An 18,448-nucleotide genomic window follows, 5' to 3' on the forward strand; every position below is an offset into this window, starting at 1 on the left:
GCCCATTCGGGCTGGTATTTAAGGGGCCGCCTCCTTTCATTCATCGCGAGAGTTGGGTGGAAGAGGATGGAGCTCGGAGAGAGGAGTGGAGGCGGCCAGAAGGAAGGCATTTTGTGACTGTGAGGCCTGGACTTTGGGGGATCGGTGCTGGAGGCACTGGGTTGTGCACTGACTTTTGTAAATATAGTTGTAAATAAAATGAGTGTGTTAGGTGTGAAAACGTTGTCCGCCTGTCTGTGTCCAGGTCCAGTTCCACAGTGGCGTAGTCGGCAGGATTCTCTGTCTGTTACAAGATGGGGACCTGCAGTAAAAAATCATTCTGTGGATGGCCCGGCGCAGCAGCAGATCCCACACACTCACTGCGGGCCACACCGATGCAGGTGCCTCGGAGTGACGGGATCCAGGAGGTAAGTGCCCTGCCCCGCGGTAGTCGGTCCTTCGGGGTTGGACTCACCTTTGTTTCTTCAGGCAGGGACGATCCGGATCCGTGTCCATGGCAGGAGCAAGCCGGTCCACACGCTGTCGGCAATGCGAGGGTGGCAACAGGAGATGCTGCGAAATCGGAGCCGCTGCAGCTCAAGGAATCGCAGCAGCTGCTAGGCTGCCAGGAGGCACGCCACCGCACCTGGAAAGGGGGAGACAAGATGGCACAGGATTGGGCGGTATGTCTTGTGTGCCCGCCGATGATTGGTCTGAGGCGGGACCAAGGAATGTCCGTCCCATGCCAGAGAGTGACCCGATTGGGCCAGAGGGAGAGGCCCGCAGGAGGTAGATGACGTGTGTGGCTGACGGACAGATAAGCCCAACGATGTCTGTCTTCCTGTCCTTGCCGGTGGCTCTGCGCGAGATGGAGGAGTGCCTTCGGCCCATAGAGTCACCTTTGTTGCAGGTGCTATGTGCTCTCTCCGTGGAGCTACAGAAGCTGAAGGGGAAGGCGGTCGCGTCATCCGAGACGCCGCGTGCTTTGGAGGAACGGCGTGACGCTAGAGCCTTTGGCCGGCGGAATACGGCAGGGAAGGTGATTATAGCCTTCCCCGTACAACATGAGAGTGAATTCGCTGAAATCGGCCGTGATGTTAATGACCGGCAGCAAGTAAGCGATTCTCCGACAGTGGACGCGGTGGTGCAGGCTGCGCGCGGAGCGAGGAGAGTGAGATTGCAGGGGCTGATGAGTGCCCAGGGGCTGATGAGTGCCCTGGGTCCAAGCCTGCGGCAGATTCCCATCACTCTGCAGTGACGCAGACGGGATCGGATTTGAGCGTTCACCATGCTTAGACCCAGACCGTCAGAGCATCCAAGAGGAAAAGGAGGAATCGATGGATGAATGCCGGTTCCTCCGATAGGAAATTTACTAAAAACAACAGCATTGCCACACCCAAAGAGTACAACTTGAAAAGACATTATGAAACGAGCCATTGATCTTATGATAAATATGAAGACCCAATGCGTGTTTCAAGTCTCAAGGAACTGAAGGTTAACTTGAGACAGCAGCAGACCTTTTTTACGAAAAAGGGAATGTTGCTTCCGTTACTGCAAGCTATGAACTCAGCCGAATGATAGCCATTAGTGGGAAATCTTACAGTGAAGGAGATTTTGTAAAGCAATGCCTCGTAAAAACGTCTCAAATTGTATGTCTGGAGAAAGCACACTTATTCAAAGATATTTCATTAACCAGGAACACTGTTGCTGAAGGGGTTGATGAAATGTCAGGTGATTTGAAACAACAGTTTAAGGCCGCATCATCAAGATTTGAACATTTTTCTATTGCTATTGATGAGACAATTGACATCACTGGAATAGCACAGCTTGTAGTTTTCATCAGGGCCTGTGACAGTGAATTTAATATTTATGAAGAACTGATTGAACTGATCCCCATGCATGACACTACAACAAGCCAGGACATCTTTGAGAAAGTCAAGCAGGTTCTGCATGACTATGGTTTGGATTTGAGTAAACTTGCATGCACCATCTACAGATGTTTGGCAGACATAATGGTGTTGCTGCCAAGTTATGACTAAAAATAGAAAACTCTCATCCAGATTCATCATTTGCACATTTTCACTGCATTATTCATTCAGCAAAATTTGTGTTCAAAGATTTTAAAATTGGATTATGTGCTTAGTATGGTCACAAAGACAGTGAACTATATCAGGGGCCGTGCTCTCAACCACCGTCAATTCAGCCAGTTGTTGGAAGATGTGGATAATCAGTTCACAGATGTTCCATTCTACACAGAAGTCCACTGGTTGTCATGCCACAAGGTGCTGAAAAGATTTTATTTGTTGAGAAAAGAAATAATTATGTTTTTGGAGATGAAAGGTCAAAACACAGATGAAATAAAAGATGAAAGTTGGCTCCAGGATCTGGCTTTTGCTGTGGACATTACTGCACAACTAACTGATCTTAATTTGAAAATACAAGGTAAAAACAAACTCATCACTCAGTTGTATGAAAACATCAAGTGCTTCATTGCAAATCTAAGCTTATGGAATTCACAGTTGTCAAATGAAAATTTAGTTAATTTTCCTAAGTGCAAAGAGCTGAAAAACACTGCCAATACTGAGTCTGTACTTACCTTTGCTAAGTATGACAATCACCTGGAATTGTTATCAAAGGAATTTCAGGAAAGATTTTGTGATTTCTCATCTTTTGAACACCACTTTGCATTATTCTCAGCACCATTCACCTTTGATGTTGTCAAGGCAGAAGAAAGCCTGCAGATGGAACTATTAGAAATGCAGTCGGATTCTACACTCAGACCAAAGTATCTTGAAGTGGGGATACCTGGTTTCTTTTCATACCTTCCTGAAAATTTTAAAAACTTCAAAAAGTTTGCCACAAAGATTATGGCAATGTTCGGTTCTACCTATGTGCGTGAACAGTTATTTTCCTTCATGAAATCAACAAAACTTCTCAGAGAACAAGGCTGACTGATCAACACTTCTCATCTCTGATCAAAGTCGGAACTGCACAGACATTTCAGCCAGATATACCAAAAATTGTCATTAAAATGTGGTGTCAAGCCTCAGGACAAAACACTAAAAATGATTGAACAGTCGTAAATAAATGTGTTCATTTATTTGTTGTTGTAATTTTTGTACAATGTATTTGTTGCTGTTGCATACAAGTCTATGTTACCGTTTTAAACTTCATTGTTTTTCTTTTATTAAACTACTTCATTACCTTGCATTCATGAATGTGGCTAGCCGCTAAACCATTTGTATGCACATCGTACATTTCTAAGTTTAAGTAGTAAAAATATTCTGCAATCATTTTAATTAAATTACTTCAATTAGTTGTTGTGTGTGGCCCTCATGACAACACAAATGTGACCCATATGGCCCTCGGGCGACCCTCAGTTTGACATGCCTGTCGTATAGCATGCAAAAATGAAAACACGCATTAAAGCATGCTGAATACTAGTTTATGTTGTGTTTTTCTAAAATATATGTTCAGTATGACATTGGCCATTTAATCACCAATCCTTCTACACCAGTACCTCTAAATCTATGAAATATAATATGTTTTGCAGTGAAACTCCTTAATGTATTTTATACTTTTATTTTTTGATGCTATATCAGACATAGAAAATCACATCACAGACACAAAAACGATCACAAATCATCAGCAACTTCACATGTTGTTTACAAGTTTTGAAACACACTTTGTCCTCCATTTGAACTGCACATATCAACTTAGAGTTTCAAACAACAATCATCAAGCTTTGTTTGAATTGTGTAGGTCATCATATTGTGATAAAGAATGTTTGACATTTTATTTGTACTGTGCATGTTAGATTAGTATCTTTGAACCTCATTCATTGAACATTGTTTGAATTGTGCATGTCACCTTCGAGTTTCAAGCCCTAACCTGAAATTTCTTTTGAACTGTGCATCTCATCACCGGGTTTCAAAAATTTAACAGAACTTTCAAGCGAAATGGGTTTCTGTGAATCAATAATACATTTTAAATGATTGTGCTGGAAATTACTTGGGATTGAGAAATAAAAATATAAATTATACTTATTACAAATGACAACTAGTAGAATCTGTAATGCTATCAAAAAGAGCTTTAGTAATATAAATCATGACACATCACTCAACATAATATTCAGTCTCCATTCATAAATATTCCCATTGGCCTTGTTATTATTATTATTATTATTGATAAAGATGTATCAAAAGTATAAATGTGTCTTGTTTCATGTGTGTAACAAAGCTAAAGATATCTCTGACAATATTAGTTATTGTTATGGATAACAATACTAGCAATGTGTAGATTGGGGTTTGAATTACTAAATGTTAAATAAATTAGGTGGGTTTTCTGCTTTCTTTGGTTGTTAAGAGTCAGGGCAACAGAGTAAATTTGCTAGTAACTGAGATTGTGCTTATGAAAATGGAAGATTGGCTATAAATGGTACAAACAGGAGAACTGTAATTTTTATTTAAGAAAATGGTTTATTATTATGTTCTGTGGCTAAAATGACTTTGTTACAGATTAGCTATTTGGACTTTGAAGCAATGTGTTCACAAGCGAGGGATGTTGCTAGTAAAGTCAGATGCTTTTTTTGAAAACAGGTGTTTTGTTTTAGTGGAGTCCTTTTTGGCTTTACTTTCCCTTTTTGTACTCTTTATTATGTGGACATTATCAGAATGCCTCAAATTCCATTGTCTTACTACTGTTTATAAGATAAAATTCTTTACCACTTCTTCCCACCTTCCAATTCTACATCTATAATCTGAGGCAATTACATAAAACTTAAAATGACAAGCTGGAGTTAAGTTACACATTTTAATAATGTATGATTGATAATAATCATGAAATAATATTAATGAAGCAAAGTGCATGTAAATATTGGCAGCCATACAACCTAATAAATGCTAGATGTGTTGTTTCAGGCAGCAAACATGGTTAAGTCATAATTTCTAGTCAGCTTTCTTCAGGACAGGCCACATACCTTGTCTCAATATGGCTGCTGAGTTGTGCTCCCAATTGTGTTCTCTTTATGGCCATGGTGTGAGTGAGAGAGGGGTAAAGTGACCAACTTTATACATTTCTGTCCAAATCTTTAGACCAATAGGGTGCAGTAATACAAAAAACAATTCCAAACAGCCATACCTCAGACCAATGGGTGCACACACGGCCTTTTCACATCTGCCTTCAAGTAGTGGATTCCATTTGTTTAGCTGAAGCTTGCCAGCTATGTAGCTTTATGGCCTTCCTGGGGATTGGCTTATAACAACTTCCTGCAAGAATCCCTTGCTAAATTGGTTTGAGCCCCCACCCCCACCCCTCCCTGCAATAAATTCCACATAAAATATCCTGTCTCTACAATCTTGGTGTCAATTTCCCAAAAAAAGATTGTAAAATGACTGTGAAAATCAGTAACAATGACAAGGCTTTATACAGCAATGAGCCTACAGATCTAGTTTAGTGGCAAAAAACTAACTGTGATAGATTTAGTAAAGAGTTAATGATATTCAAAATGGTTATGCATAAATGAAAATTTAATACAGTATTTGCTTAATTTTTCAATGCTTTCTGATCATTTGTTTCACCTTTTAGAAGTGTATTATTATGTGTATGCCCTATAATATATACTTCCCCAAATGAATTCAAAATAATCATCTCACAAGCAAAAAATCAACTCCTTATATAGTAAAGAAATGTAAATACTGTTCAGAAATTTCTAATAGATGCATTAATTTTTTAAAACTACTTTAACTTTGGATATCGCAAATGTTATTTTTCTCCTCTACAGATCATGGGTTATTGGAGCTATAGCACTTCTCTGTCTCTTGGGATTAACGTGGGCTTTTGGACTAATGTACATCAATGAAAATACTGTTATCATGGCTTATCTCTTTACCATATTCAACTCTCTACAAGGAATGTTTATTTTTATATTCCACTGTGTCCTCCAAAAGAAGGTAAGTCTGATTGAATGTTTTTTGTTTGAATTTGCAATTTTGAATTTCAGCATTAAATATGCAGTTGTTTTCATTACACAGATAAAATATAAAAATATCCATATATTTATATATTCCCTGGCATCTTCAGAAGGAAACTCTATCTAGATGACCTAGCATATCAACTCAAAGACTATTCAATTTGCAGAAGTCTTTTTGTTCATAAATAGGTCCCCATAATTTATGTACCCACAAGCATAGATTCTGCATTTGCGTGCAACACCAATAGTTTAACTAATGCCCTTATTTAATTCAATTTATTTTTGTATATTTTTCTCAACTGAATGCAAGCTCACATCACTGTAACAAGTCTAAAATGACACTTCCAAACTTTACCAATGACATGATGTTGTGACGATGCGAGTTTGCTGCATGCTCCCATCGTCCATTCGGGAGCCCTTGAACCCTGCACCGTTGTTAATGTTACCGATGAGCATGGCAGTGAGGCACAACAAATGGAGCAAGGGGATGGTGTAAAAAGTGTCAAGTGCTTTTATTAAAAACAACAACAAAACAGTGTCCAAATTAAATAAAGTTCAGTGCTTCTCAAAAATCTTCAATAAATAAATAACCTATTAAAACAGTTGTGAAGTGGAGGTTAAAAACACCATAGAAAAAAAACAATCCTTTTAAAAACCGACCAGGCTAAAACAACGCTGGAAACAATCCTTTAAAAACACAAAGCCCGGTATCTTTTTACCTGGTGGCTCCCCTGCTTCTCCCATCGGGCTTTGCAACAGGAGAGTCGACATACCTGCAGCTGATCTTCTTTCCACATAACTGATCTGGTGGTCTTCCGATCCCTGGCCCCGGTTCAGCTCACCTAGATCGAGACTTGGCTTCCTTGGTGACCAGGACACTCATGTCAGGGAATTCACCGCCCAAGCCTCCCGACTCCCACTGCCTTCTCAGCCTTACGCGGCCAGCTGTCCTTCTACCGGTCACTCCTGTTCCTTCATAAAATGCTCAGTGGGAGCAACCACTTCCAACTGCCCTAGGGGTTGGCCAAACACCCCTGCTAGGGGTCACTGTCCAGCTGCCTATGAGTGCTCACTTCCTCGGTCTTGCTCACACCGGTTCTCTCTCCTCGCTGCTTCTTGCAAAATCCATTCTTCCTTTTCTCTCTCTTTTTCTTCTCCTCCTCCTAGCCGCCTTGCGCTTCTATTTATGATGGGGACGTGATTCACCTGTGGCAATCGTGGCTACCAGGAGCAATTACGGATGTGGACGACTCCTCACCTGTGCACCTAAGTGAGACTCACATGCACTGCAAATCACGTACTGCAAATCACGCACTGCAAATCACCCCAGGAACCACTTCAGTCACACATCACCATGCTCCTTCACTAAGCTAAGTGCAGTGTGGTGATGATTTTTGAAAAGCACTGCACATTATTTAATTTGGACACTGTTTTGTTGTTGTTTTTAATAAAAGCACTTGACCCTTTTTGCACCATCCCCTTGCTCCATTTGTCGTGCTTCACTGCTGTGCTCATCGGTAACATTACGGACGGTGCAGGGTTCAAGGGCTCTCGGATGGACGATGGGAGCATGCAGCAAACCCACATCGTCACATTTGGTGGCAGTGGTGGGATGAGCTGGCAGTATGGAAAAAAAGAGAGAAGAAGAAAGAGAAAGAAAAGGAAGAATGGAGGTTGCAGGAAGCAGCGAGGAGAAAGAGCCGGTGTGAGCATGAGCGAGTAAGTGAGCGATCGTAGGCAGCTGGACAGTGAGCCCTAGCAGGGGTGTTTGGGCAACACCTAGGGCAGTTGGAAGTGGTCACTCCTGCTGAGCATTTTATGAAGGAACAGGAGTGACCGGCAAAAGGACAGCTGGCCGCGTGAGGCTGAGAAGGCAGTGGGAGTCAGGAGGCTTGAGCGGTGAATTCCCTGGCGTGAGTGTTCTGGTTGGCAAGGAAGCCAAGTCTTGATGTAGTTGAGCTGAAACGAAGCCAGGGATTGGAAGACCACCAGATCAGTTACATGGAAAGAAGGTCAGCTGCAGGTATGGCGACTCTCCTGTTGCAAGGCCCAATGGGAGAAGCAGGCGTGCCACTAGGTAAAAAGACACCAGGCTTTCTTTTTGAAAGAGACTGTTTCCAGCATTGTTTTAACCTTGTTGTTTTTAAAAGACTTTTTTCTATTGGATTTTAACCCTGCGGTGGGCTGGCTCCCTGCCCGGGGTTTGTTTCCTGCCTTGTGCCCTGTGTTGGCTGGGATTGGCTCCAGCAGACCCCCGTGACCCTTTAGTTAGGATATAGCGGGTTGGATAATGGATGGATGGATGGACATTTGTGAAGAAGAAACGTTACTGTTACTCTGCTACATTGTGCAACACTTGACTCATTACTTTTTTCCATTTACACATTACACTATATTTTTGCCAGAGAGAAGCCACCAGTGGATCTACTGCATGACTGTTTCACACTCAGACACAGCAATAATAATCTCAAGACTCCGTTTCACCAATCAGACGTAGCAACAATAATCACATGGTTCCATTTCACAAATTAGACGTAGCCATGCAGTCACTTGACCACACATAAACTGTGGTAGCATAGACACTGCCTGACTGCTGTGTCTGCGTATAGGAGAGTGGCAGATCCCGCTACAATAAAATAACGGCGCTGTTCCTGTTTAAGCTGAATAAAGATGGTGTCGCTAAAGTATTGAGACTCAGCTTTGTGTTTTGGGGTGCAAGACGGGGAATTACACGTCACAGCACGCACACATGGTCACAATCCTGTAGTAAACAGTATACGTTCGTGCGAATGTTGACTATATGAGTGAGGCACACTGACTGACGATTGCCTTCAATTCCACAGTGAGAGAGAGAAGAACCATCAGCTCAGTTGTGATCACGTGACGCTCGGCTGACAAACCGTATACGGACTACTTGTATTGCAAAAACTCACTTGTTTATCAAGTCAAATTTTTTTTTTTTACATTTTATTAATTTTATTGTAATCATTCCATACAAATAGATCCATTTTTACAAAAAATAAACAAATCGACCCCCACCCCTGAGAAAGAGAGCATGGCCAATGGAGTAAAACTTAAAGCCTGTAAACATACCTAAATTGATGAGTTTAATAGGGCAATAGAGATGAATGAAGAAGAAAAAGAAATGTGGATATAATTACTTCCTCTGTGCTGTAAGAGCTTATTCTAAAATATTATCAATTAGATCCTGCCAGGTTTTGAAAAAGTTCTGTACAGATCCTCTAACTGAGAATTTGATTTTTTCCAATTTCAAATAGTATAAAACATTGGTTTCCCACTGACCTAAAAGAGGAGAGTTAGGATTCTTCCAATTTAGCAAAATAAGTCTGCGTGCCAAAAGTGTAGTAAATGCAATCACAGTTTGTTTGTCCTTCTCCACTTTCTCAGCTGTTAATGGGTTAGGAGTGATTGTAACACCAAGGCTGTCTGAAAGGCACTTAAAAACTTTGGTCCAAAATTATGTTAAATTGGTGCAGGCCCAGAACATGTGACCCAGTGAGACTGGGACTTGATTGCAGCGTTCGCAGGTTGGATCTTGCCCTGGAAACATTTTGGACAGTTTTAAGCGAGACAGGTGTTCTCGATATATAATTTTGAGTTGAATAATTGTATGCGTTGCGCATATGGAGCTCGAGGGAATTCTGTGCATTTCTGATATATTGATTAAGAGATCTTTTTCCCATTGTCATCTTGGATATTTGAAAGGGAGGGACTGTAAAATAATTTTATATATTGCAGAAATGGTTTCTAAGTCCTCGAAATTGAGCAATATTTTTATTTATTTTTTATTTATTCCTTAATAATTTTCCTATGATACACATTAACCATACTGGCCTATATTTTCTTAGATCTCCCTAGTCACCCCTTTTATATAAAAGGATAATATTTGCCATTTTCCAGTCCTTCATAATTTCCCCAATGCACAGTGACTTCCTAAAAGTATACGTCAAGGGTTTATATGCGTACTTAATTAAACAGTATCTGGTCCTGGTGATTTGTTTGATTTGACCCTATTTAATCTAAGTAGTACTTCTCCCTCTACAATTTCCACATTATTAAATACCTCCTTACATATAAGACCTCAGAGAAATGTGAGTTTAGAGCATTTGCTATTTCACTGTCTGTATTTTTTTAGTTCCCCTTTACTATTTTTGATGCATTTCACCTCCTCCTTGACTGTTCTTTTACTATTAAAATTCTAAGGGAATCTTCTATATTCCTTTCTAAATGCCTTTCAGCATCCCTAATATCCTTCTTAATTCCTGCCCTCATATGCCTTATGATTCATAATGGAGTTATTATTCTTATAAAATGTATACATCTGTTTTATTTCTTTGCAGCATATTTTTCAGTTGTAACTGAAACTGCAGTTTTTTTTTAAATTTCCTACTGATTCCAAATTTAGGTATGTACCTGACCGGCATTATATGTAAAACATTTTTAAACCTGTTTCACTTCTCCTCGACTGTCTCCACACTTCATTGCTTATCCCAGTCTATCCTCCTTAGACATTGTCTCATGTGGTCAAAATGTGCCCAACCAAAGTTAAATTTAACACTTTTAGTCTTTGCATCCACACTCTTCCAAAACACTGAGGACTGTATTATATTATGGTCACTTGACTGTAATGGTCCAATCACCTCTACACCCTTAATTTTATCTTAATTATTACAAAATACTAAATCTAGACAGGTTTCCCCCAACATTAAACATATTGTGATTAAAGACAATCACTGATTAGTTCTAAAACTCAATCTGTTGTGCTCCACTATTTGCAAGGTTTATATTCATGTAAAGTCTCCCATGAATGTAATATCTCCATGTAAACAAGGATTTTTTAATATTATTAAAAAGACTTCATTGGCATTACTGTCTTCATTGGGAGTCTATAACACACTGCTCAAATAAGACTTCTATTCCTAATTCTTTCCAGATAAAGCCAGATGTCCTCATTAAGATGGAACTCATCATCCAGTAGAAGTGGAGTTGCATTTAAATTCTGTTTGACATAAAAAGCAACCCCTACTCCTTTTCTGTTCTATCATTCCTAAAAATGTGTATCCCTCTTTGTTGTACTCATCCCTGTCTTTTTTATTAAGCCAGGTTTCTTTTATTGCTATCATATCAATTACAGTATGTGCCACTACATACTTCTAGCATTAAGCCAAGCAATTTTAATGTGTTACTCATTTTTACATTTAAATGTTTGGTTAGAATTATTACTATGCATTTTTATTTTTACACTATTGTTTGTTTCTTCATTTTCAGTTCTAAACCTGGCCTGTCCTAAACTCCTTGACAGTTTAAACATTCCTCGATTAACCTACTCATATGGCTCTTCAACACATTGGAGCCCCTCTTTTAAACCTACATCCTTCCACCCAGCACCAAGAACTGAGCCATGTGTTAAGTCCTCTAATTTCATCAGACTTACCTAGACTGTCATATGGCACAGGCAGAACTTTGGAGAAGAATTCCCTGTCAGTTTGACATTTCCATTTCTGGGGTTGATACCCCCAGACAGTGTGCACCCTTTATTTACCATGCACCTTGTGACCATGACAAACCTATTCCTACCTGTCTGGTCTGGAGTCTCCTCCCATGCCACTTTAGGGGTGCACACTATCTCTCTAAAGGACACCTGGACCAGGTGCACCAATTCTCTATTACAAAAGAGACCAACAACCTCCTTCTCCAATTCAGCAACCCTGAGCTCAAGGTACTGGATCAGGTAGCATCTCCTGCAGATTTGAGTAACTGATAAAAAAGCGCTATATAAATGTAATGAATTATTATTATTTATTATTATGTAGCCCTCATAAAAGACGGACTCCTCCAAGCCATTCTCTAAAAAAAAACCAGCATCTGTATTTGCATTGTGCTGGCCCCATTATTAAAATCTGACTTTGAATTACTAAAACTTTGTTTTATTAAAGTTAAATGATTTCAACTTAAATGGCAAAATTTAAAAAAGAATTAAGCCAAAAAACTGGTAAAACTAAAAAAAAAAAAAAATCTATTAAAGAACTATTAGTTATTTTGAACCTTCTGAACCCTTAAGATCCTGTGAAACTTTCCCCTTAATTGTCTTCTGTTTGTCTTTCAATGAGGTTGAAATTACTTTTCTCCATCTGTTCCAACTTATTGATCCCCTCTTGTTCCTTATTTTAGAGCTCTCCACTTGCACTGGTTGTATTCCTTCATATTAACGAACTCTTACCCTATTGCCCTCTTAACTGCTCTACCTACCTGACTGTTAAGAACTGTTAAAGTACTAGTGCAACTAACAAGTAACTTTTCCAAACACTTGGCTTCTTTTGTTCCAGTGCAGGAAAAAAAGCAAAAACTCTTCTAAAGGGAAAACAATCTTTAACATTCCCATATGGCTCCTCAGCAGCAACCAAAATATAAAATTATTGGAAGCAAAAATTTATTTTTTATAATTAAATCTTATACCACAGAACACAAAAGCTCTAAGCTACCTTTCTTCTATTTTCATGGATGACATCAGCAGTCAGTACCAATGAGAGCCTTCTTCATATGACAGTCTTCTTAAGACTGCTCCAAGATGGCGTTTGAGCCGGTTATGATGTTTGCAATCTGGAAGGTGTTGGTTCTGGAGAACATAAGCTGGAAGTTACATCAGAGATGGGAGAGCTGTCAATCATCCTTTCTGGGGGAGGGGAAAGAGGAAGGCCTTAAGAACAGTGCCATCCTGTGGCTTGAACTGTAATAGTGGCCCAAGCCGAGAAGAATTGTCTGCTAAAAAGTGCAGGGTATGGAGGAGCCTGAACAATGAAGGACTTTAAATTTATACATCTGCAGATCCAAAAGCTATCTTGTGAGACACAGACATGACTCTTTGTTCAAAGCCATCCACTGTAAAGGTGTATTATTAGTGACAAGAGTGAACTCATGTCTTAGGAGGTACTAACACAGTTGATGTATGACCCACTTAAATGTCAATGCTTCCCATTCCACTGTTGCATACCTGGTTTCTTTGTCCAGTAGTTTCTGGCACAGGAACATGATGGGGTCCTGAGCACCATTGACGCTTTGGCCCTGACACCTGTGTATTAAGCATCAGTCTGTAGAACATAAGATACTGAAATATCAGAAGCCATTAAAATAGGTACCGATGCAAAGGCCTATTTCAAGTCACGGAACACAGCCTCTGCTTTTTTTGCTTTGTGCCACCAGATTGGGAGCCTGCTTCTTTGTAAGATCTGTCAAGGGCGCAGCCCTCTTGATAAAATGGGGTGCAAACTGGAGGTACCCCTGGATTGCAGACGGGGCTAATTAACACTAGAATTACCAGAGCCTATGAAAAAACTCTTAGATCTGTCCCAACTGTAAATGCTTCACACCTCTCCATCAGCATCTTTTGTCCTTTAAATGTGTTGATAAGCAGCAAACAGCAAGCAGTCTGCTATCACATCCCCCACCGGCGCAAAGTTTTCTCAGCTCAAGTCTGTTTACCTGCGTGTCAGTTGCTTAGATTTGTATTGAGTGAGAAGTCAAGCAAAATGACACCTTTTATAAATACTATATCATTATTTGGAATACTTGCATTTCATGTGTGTTCCATGTCTACAACGATCTATGTAAACACATCGTTAAAACAGAAACGTTTTTCATGTTTTAGTAATAATTGACAAAATGTAGACATGAAGTGTATAATGTGTAAAGCCTGAATTCCAAATATTAAAGAAACACTTTCACAAAAGGTAGAAATATAACAGAACAAATGCGCTTCCATTCAAAAATATAACTGCAGAAAAACATCCCGCGTTAGGGTACAATATTGACACACAGCTGCTACGACAGCTTTGGTGGCACAACAGTAGCAACTGTTGACTGGTAATCAAAGCTTCATGGGTTTGATCCCGGACGAGTCCATTTTGAGAAGTGAGCTGCTTGTATTCTTACTATTTTAGAATAAAAACATACATTTGATTCCAGTCTGTAACAGCCGGTGTAATTTATGATACTTGTAAAGGTTAGCTTTGTTATTTTTTTTTTTATTCAGTTTTATTGTCTCAGCATACTATACTATAACGATATAGTATTTATAAAAGGTGTTATTTTGCTTGATTTCTCACTCAATACAACTCTAAGCAACTGACGCAGGGAAACAGACTTGAGCTGAGAAAACTGTGCACCGGTGGGGGATGTGATAGCAGGCTGTTTGCTGTTTGCTACTTATCAACACATTTAAAGGACAAAAGACGCTGACAGAGAGGTATGAAGCATTTTAAGGTGGGACGGATCTATGAGTTTTTTCCTAGGCTCTGGTAATTCTAGTTTTAAGTATGGCATTAATTTTGTTGAATTGTGGTTGGACAGTACTTCCTCCCACTATGTAGCCCAAATACTGCGGATTAATCCGAAGGAGTAAATTTACATAGTGAAAGAAGTATTGCCTGAATATGCTATATGTGATTCTCCCACATGCCAGAATAAATTACAATATCATCCAGGTAGGCAGCAATATATGAGTTGTGGGGTAGTAGCACTTTATTCACCAGGGGCCTCATATATAAACGGTGTGTACACACAAAAATGTTGTGTACACCCATTTCCATGTTAACTTTGCCATGTATAAAAACTTAACTTGGCGTAAAGCCACATACATTTTCATGCCAGGGTCCCCTCTTTCGTATGAACGTTTCTGCTCGGTTTTGCAAACTGGTGGCACCCAGCACCAAAGCATTGCTACTGTTTCTCTGGTCGACGTTTCTTTTTTAGATTCACGTCTATGATGCAGGGTTTATCAAATACACTGAAATTAATTGCATATAGTTTGCAACTTTAATTCTCTTGATTGTAATCATTTGTAACAATGTAATGGTGCATGGAGTGGCCAACCTATTCCAAATACCATGGCTGCTTTAGTGTTGGTAGAGACATCGCAAATAGAAGAATTAGAAGAGACCGCATATTTATAGTTGATGACTAGCTTCTAAGTCAATTGCGATTTCCAGGAGCTATCCTCTTGGAACTGTGTGCTGAACTGGCGCCAGTTTTACAAAGGCAGACTTTGACGAATTGTGTTCTACCTGCTCCTTTGCAAGTTCTGTCCACTCTTGGGTTTTTAGCCACAGGAGCTTTTCATCTTGAACGTGCTGACTGATTGGGTATTTCACAATCATGACGGAGTTACGCCATGGCAGTTGTATAGGATGGTATCATCCGCTTGTCATTCATATACTGTATATAAGATTTCCTTACACTGTGGTTGAACTGGAAAACATAAAAGCACAATTCATAGCAACGTCCAGTTTTCCAAATGTAATCAGAGATGAATCACCAAAAGAATGAGCTGGCATTACATCATATATAGCTGGAAAACCTATAAAAACAGCAACACCACACAGTTGCAGGTGTTTTTTCCAACTAGTGTGCTAAAAGGCAAGCAGTCCTTTTAAGGATAGCGAGTCACCTCAAAATAAAGAGCAGAGAATCAGTCCATTGTGGCACTTAGTGATGTGGCTACACTATAAAGGCACCTTCAGAGAATGAATTTGCTTATGTAAATAAAAAGCATTTCTGCTCTGTTATTGTGCAGCACTATACTTACACACAGAAAGTGTGGTGCAGTGTGCAAGCATGTACCTGAAGAGATGCGCTGTCATGAACCTGACCCTGACCCACCAAATCAGACAGATTGGACAGTATTACAACTTTGTTTGAATGTAATTAACAGAATGTAAAAACAGGTAATCAAATGCAGCATTTATTTTTTAACAAATTAATTTCAGTACTATCGCGTGGGGGTCAGTTTTTGTAATATTGTCTGAACCAGAATAAACAGATGGTGTGCTCACCTTTTCACATCAACTGTGATATCTAACCACTTCTTCTTTCTTTCAGGCACTGTGTGACTTTCTGAACTTGAATTTTCAAGTGTCTTCACCATGCTTTTGTTTCTTATACCACTGCGTAAGCCAACAAATAGCGTTTTACCTTGCCTCCACTTTGCATTCACTGAAATTCTTTTTTTTACATGTGTTTTCCATTGTTTTTTTAACCAAAATATGTGATATTCTGGGAGGAGTCGGGTGGGGGTGTAGGTGCTTGCACGTGCGTTAAATTTCAAGTTTGCTGGGATTTGTAAAGGGGAAGTGCGTGGAACTTGGCGTACACACAGATTTATGCATCTGGATTTTTTTGTGCATACGGATATTGCCACTTTTGTCCTTATGCCACGTTATAATGTGAATTCTACACACAGCGTTATACTGTACGTGAGGCCCCAGATGTTGAAAGGTAGCAGGGGCCCCATGCAATCCAAATCAGAGGACCCAATACTGGCAGTGCCTGCTAGGGATTCAATTAAAGGAATTTGCCTTTTGTCATGTCAAGAGTGGTCAAGTATTGAGCTTTTCCAAACCATTAAAGGAGTTTGTCCACTCACAGCATAGGTTAGGTATCAAAATGAGAAACTTGATTAAAGCAACAGAAGTTTTTGGAAAAGTGCCAACTCCCATAGGGTTTTGGGTACAAGATGATCGGACTAGACCAGGACTAGAATAGCAACAATGACCTCATTTCCCCCTCATGCTTCCTTACTTGATATAGAAGTGTAGCTGCTAATGTGTAAGGCAGGATCGAGCACGAGTAAAATGTGTGCCAAAAGAAATTTCTCAGTCCAAAAGTTGGTTTTAAAATATTTAGTGAGCAAATAGCAAAATAGTATTTCAAACCAAATAGTCAACACAAGAATAAAGAAAAAGGTTGTTACGCACATAGAATTAAAGGCAAAAAATTAGACAAAATTAAGCTTCTCCAAACTTAGCTATTTTTGTCAAAGTTTAGTTGAGCCTATGAAAAAACTTGTAAATCTGGCCCACCTTAGACCCCTTCACACCTCTCCATCAGCCTCTTTTGTCTTGTAAATGTGTCGATAAGCCCAAGCAGCCTGCTATACCATCCCCCCACTGCCACAGAACGGGAAAGAAGTTCTCCCAGTTACTGCCTTAATTACCTGTGAGTGAGCTATCTAGAATTATATAGAGTAAATAATTTCATCTGTGTTCTGTGTCTACAACAATCTATGTAAACACATAGTTAAAACAGAAACATTTTATATGTTTTAGAAATAAATGACAAAAAACAGACATTAACTGTATAATGTGTGAAGGATGATGGCCAAATATCAAATAAACACTTTTACAAAAAGTGCAAGTATAATCCAACAGGTGCAGTGGTGAGAACTGCTGATTTATAATCCAGAGGTTTTGAGCTCGAAACCAGCTCCCCCACCAATTTACCATTTTGAGTAGTGAGCTGCTCTTATTGTTAATATTATACAATAAAAACATACATTTGATTTGTGTCTGTAACAGGTGCTGTAAATATATGGTACTTGTAAAAGTTAGCTTTTTTTTTTTTTACTTTTATTTTCTCAGTCATGATTATGATACAACGAGGTATGGCACAGTTACCTTTTATCTGAAACTGGAAATAACTGTAGATGTGAATGGTGTTTTGAGACAATGGAAATGGAAATTCTCTGATCTGGTTGGATAAAAGCTGACACACGCTCTTTGTATCTCACCGTCACTTGATTTTTTTTATTCAGTTTTATTGAGTGTTCCTGCTCACGCTGAATTAGTATGCACCTTATAGTCCATGATTTCAAAGCCGCACTGACAAAAAACAGAGACATTGGTATGTATAATATTTAGAATAACTCACTTTATGACCTGTATAGTAAATTTTGAAAAATATTGTGGCACGGATGCAACATTATTCATATTCATTTGCATGCCTTTTTGTGGTTGTAATCAATGACCGTGTTTATTTTTTTCCGATCTTGCCCAGTCTCCACATTTTGGTGTATTGTGGCGATTCTTGTGTACGCCAGGACATGCAGAGGAAAGAATAGTACAGAGAGGTCAGTTCCATGCTATATGCAATCATCAGATTCAAATGTTAACAGTTCTCACACACCCAAGGATCATCTTTCCTGCATTAACGATACGTGTACCTGTTGCAATGTACACACCTCTCTATGCTGTATTTCCTATTACACTGAAGGGGCTGGGGGAAGCAGCGGTCTTGAAATAGAAGCTTTTCAATGTTGCATCCTCTTTTACTTTAACCATCGCCTTTGTAAGAAGCAACGACGAAGTTCCTCTACAAGGTGAGCCATGAGCACTCTTCTTTTCTCAGTGCCCCCCATGCATGACTTGTACAGTACTTGTGCGTTGATCACCATTGTTGTAGCACAAGCAACCAGCCACCCGCGTGCTCCTGCTCGCACTGAATAAGCTCACGCCTTCTGGTGCATTATGTCAACGCAGCACCAGGTAAACAAGACAGACACAAATATATGTGAAATTATGAAGAAATTTTTGCAAAACATGAATAGTACCAATCAGAAAACATTGTCACACTAATGCAATATTATTTGAAAATGAACAGCGTCAGATCAGGTGTGAATTTACACTGACGCTGTTAGAGTCAGATCAG

The 18,448-nt window shown here is 39.6% G+C and overlaps 1 protein-coding gene across 15 annotated transcripts in view; it reads left to right on the top strand.

Moving 5' to 3' along the window:
* Window positions 1–18,448, top strand: part of adgrl3.1 (adhesion G protein-coupled receptor L3.1) — a 1,314,450-nt gene that overhangs the window by 1,051,779 nt on the left and 244,223 nt on the right. For 14 of the 15 annotated variants that reach the window (XM_039751107.1, XM_039751111.1, XM_039751112.1 and 11 more), the window contains one exon: window positions 5,762–5,930. In XM_039751107.1, the coding sequence (XP_039607041.1) occupies window positions 5,762–5,930 (169 nt within the window). Of the gene's footprint in view, window positions 1–5,761; window positions 5,931–11,239; window positions 11,829–18,448 lie in introns of those variants that run through there. The other variant, XM_039751113.1, reaches the window with a different exon arrangement.

Source organism: Polypterus senegalus, chromosome 4 (assembly GCF_016835505.1).
Source record: "Polypterus senegalus isolate Bchr_013 chromosome 4, ASM1683550v1, whole genome shotgun sequence".
Taxonomy (NCBI): domain Eukaryota; kingdom Metazoa; phylum Chordata; class Cladistia; order Polypteriformes; family Polypteridae; genus Polypterus; species Polypterus senegalus.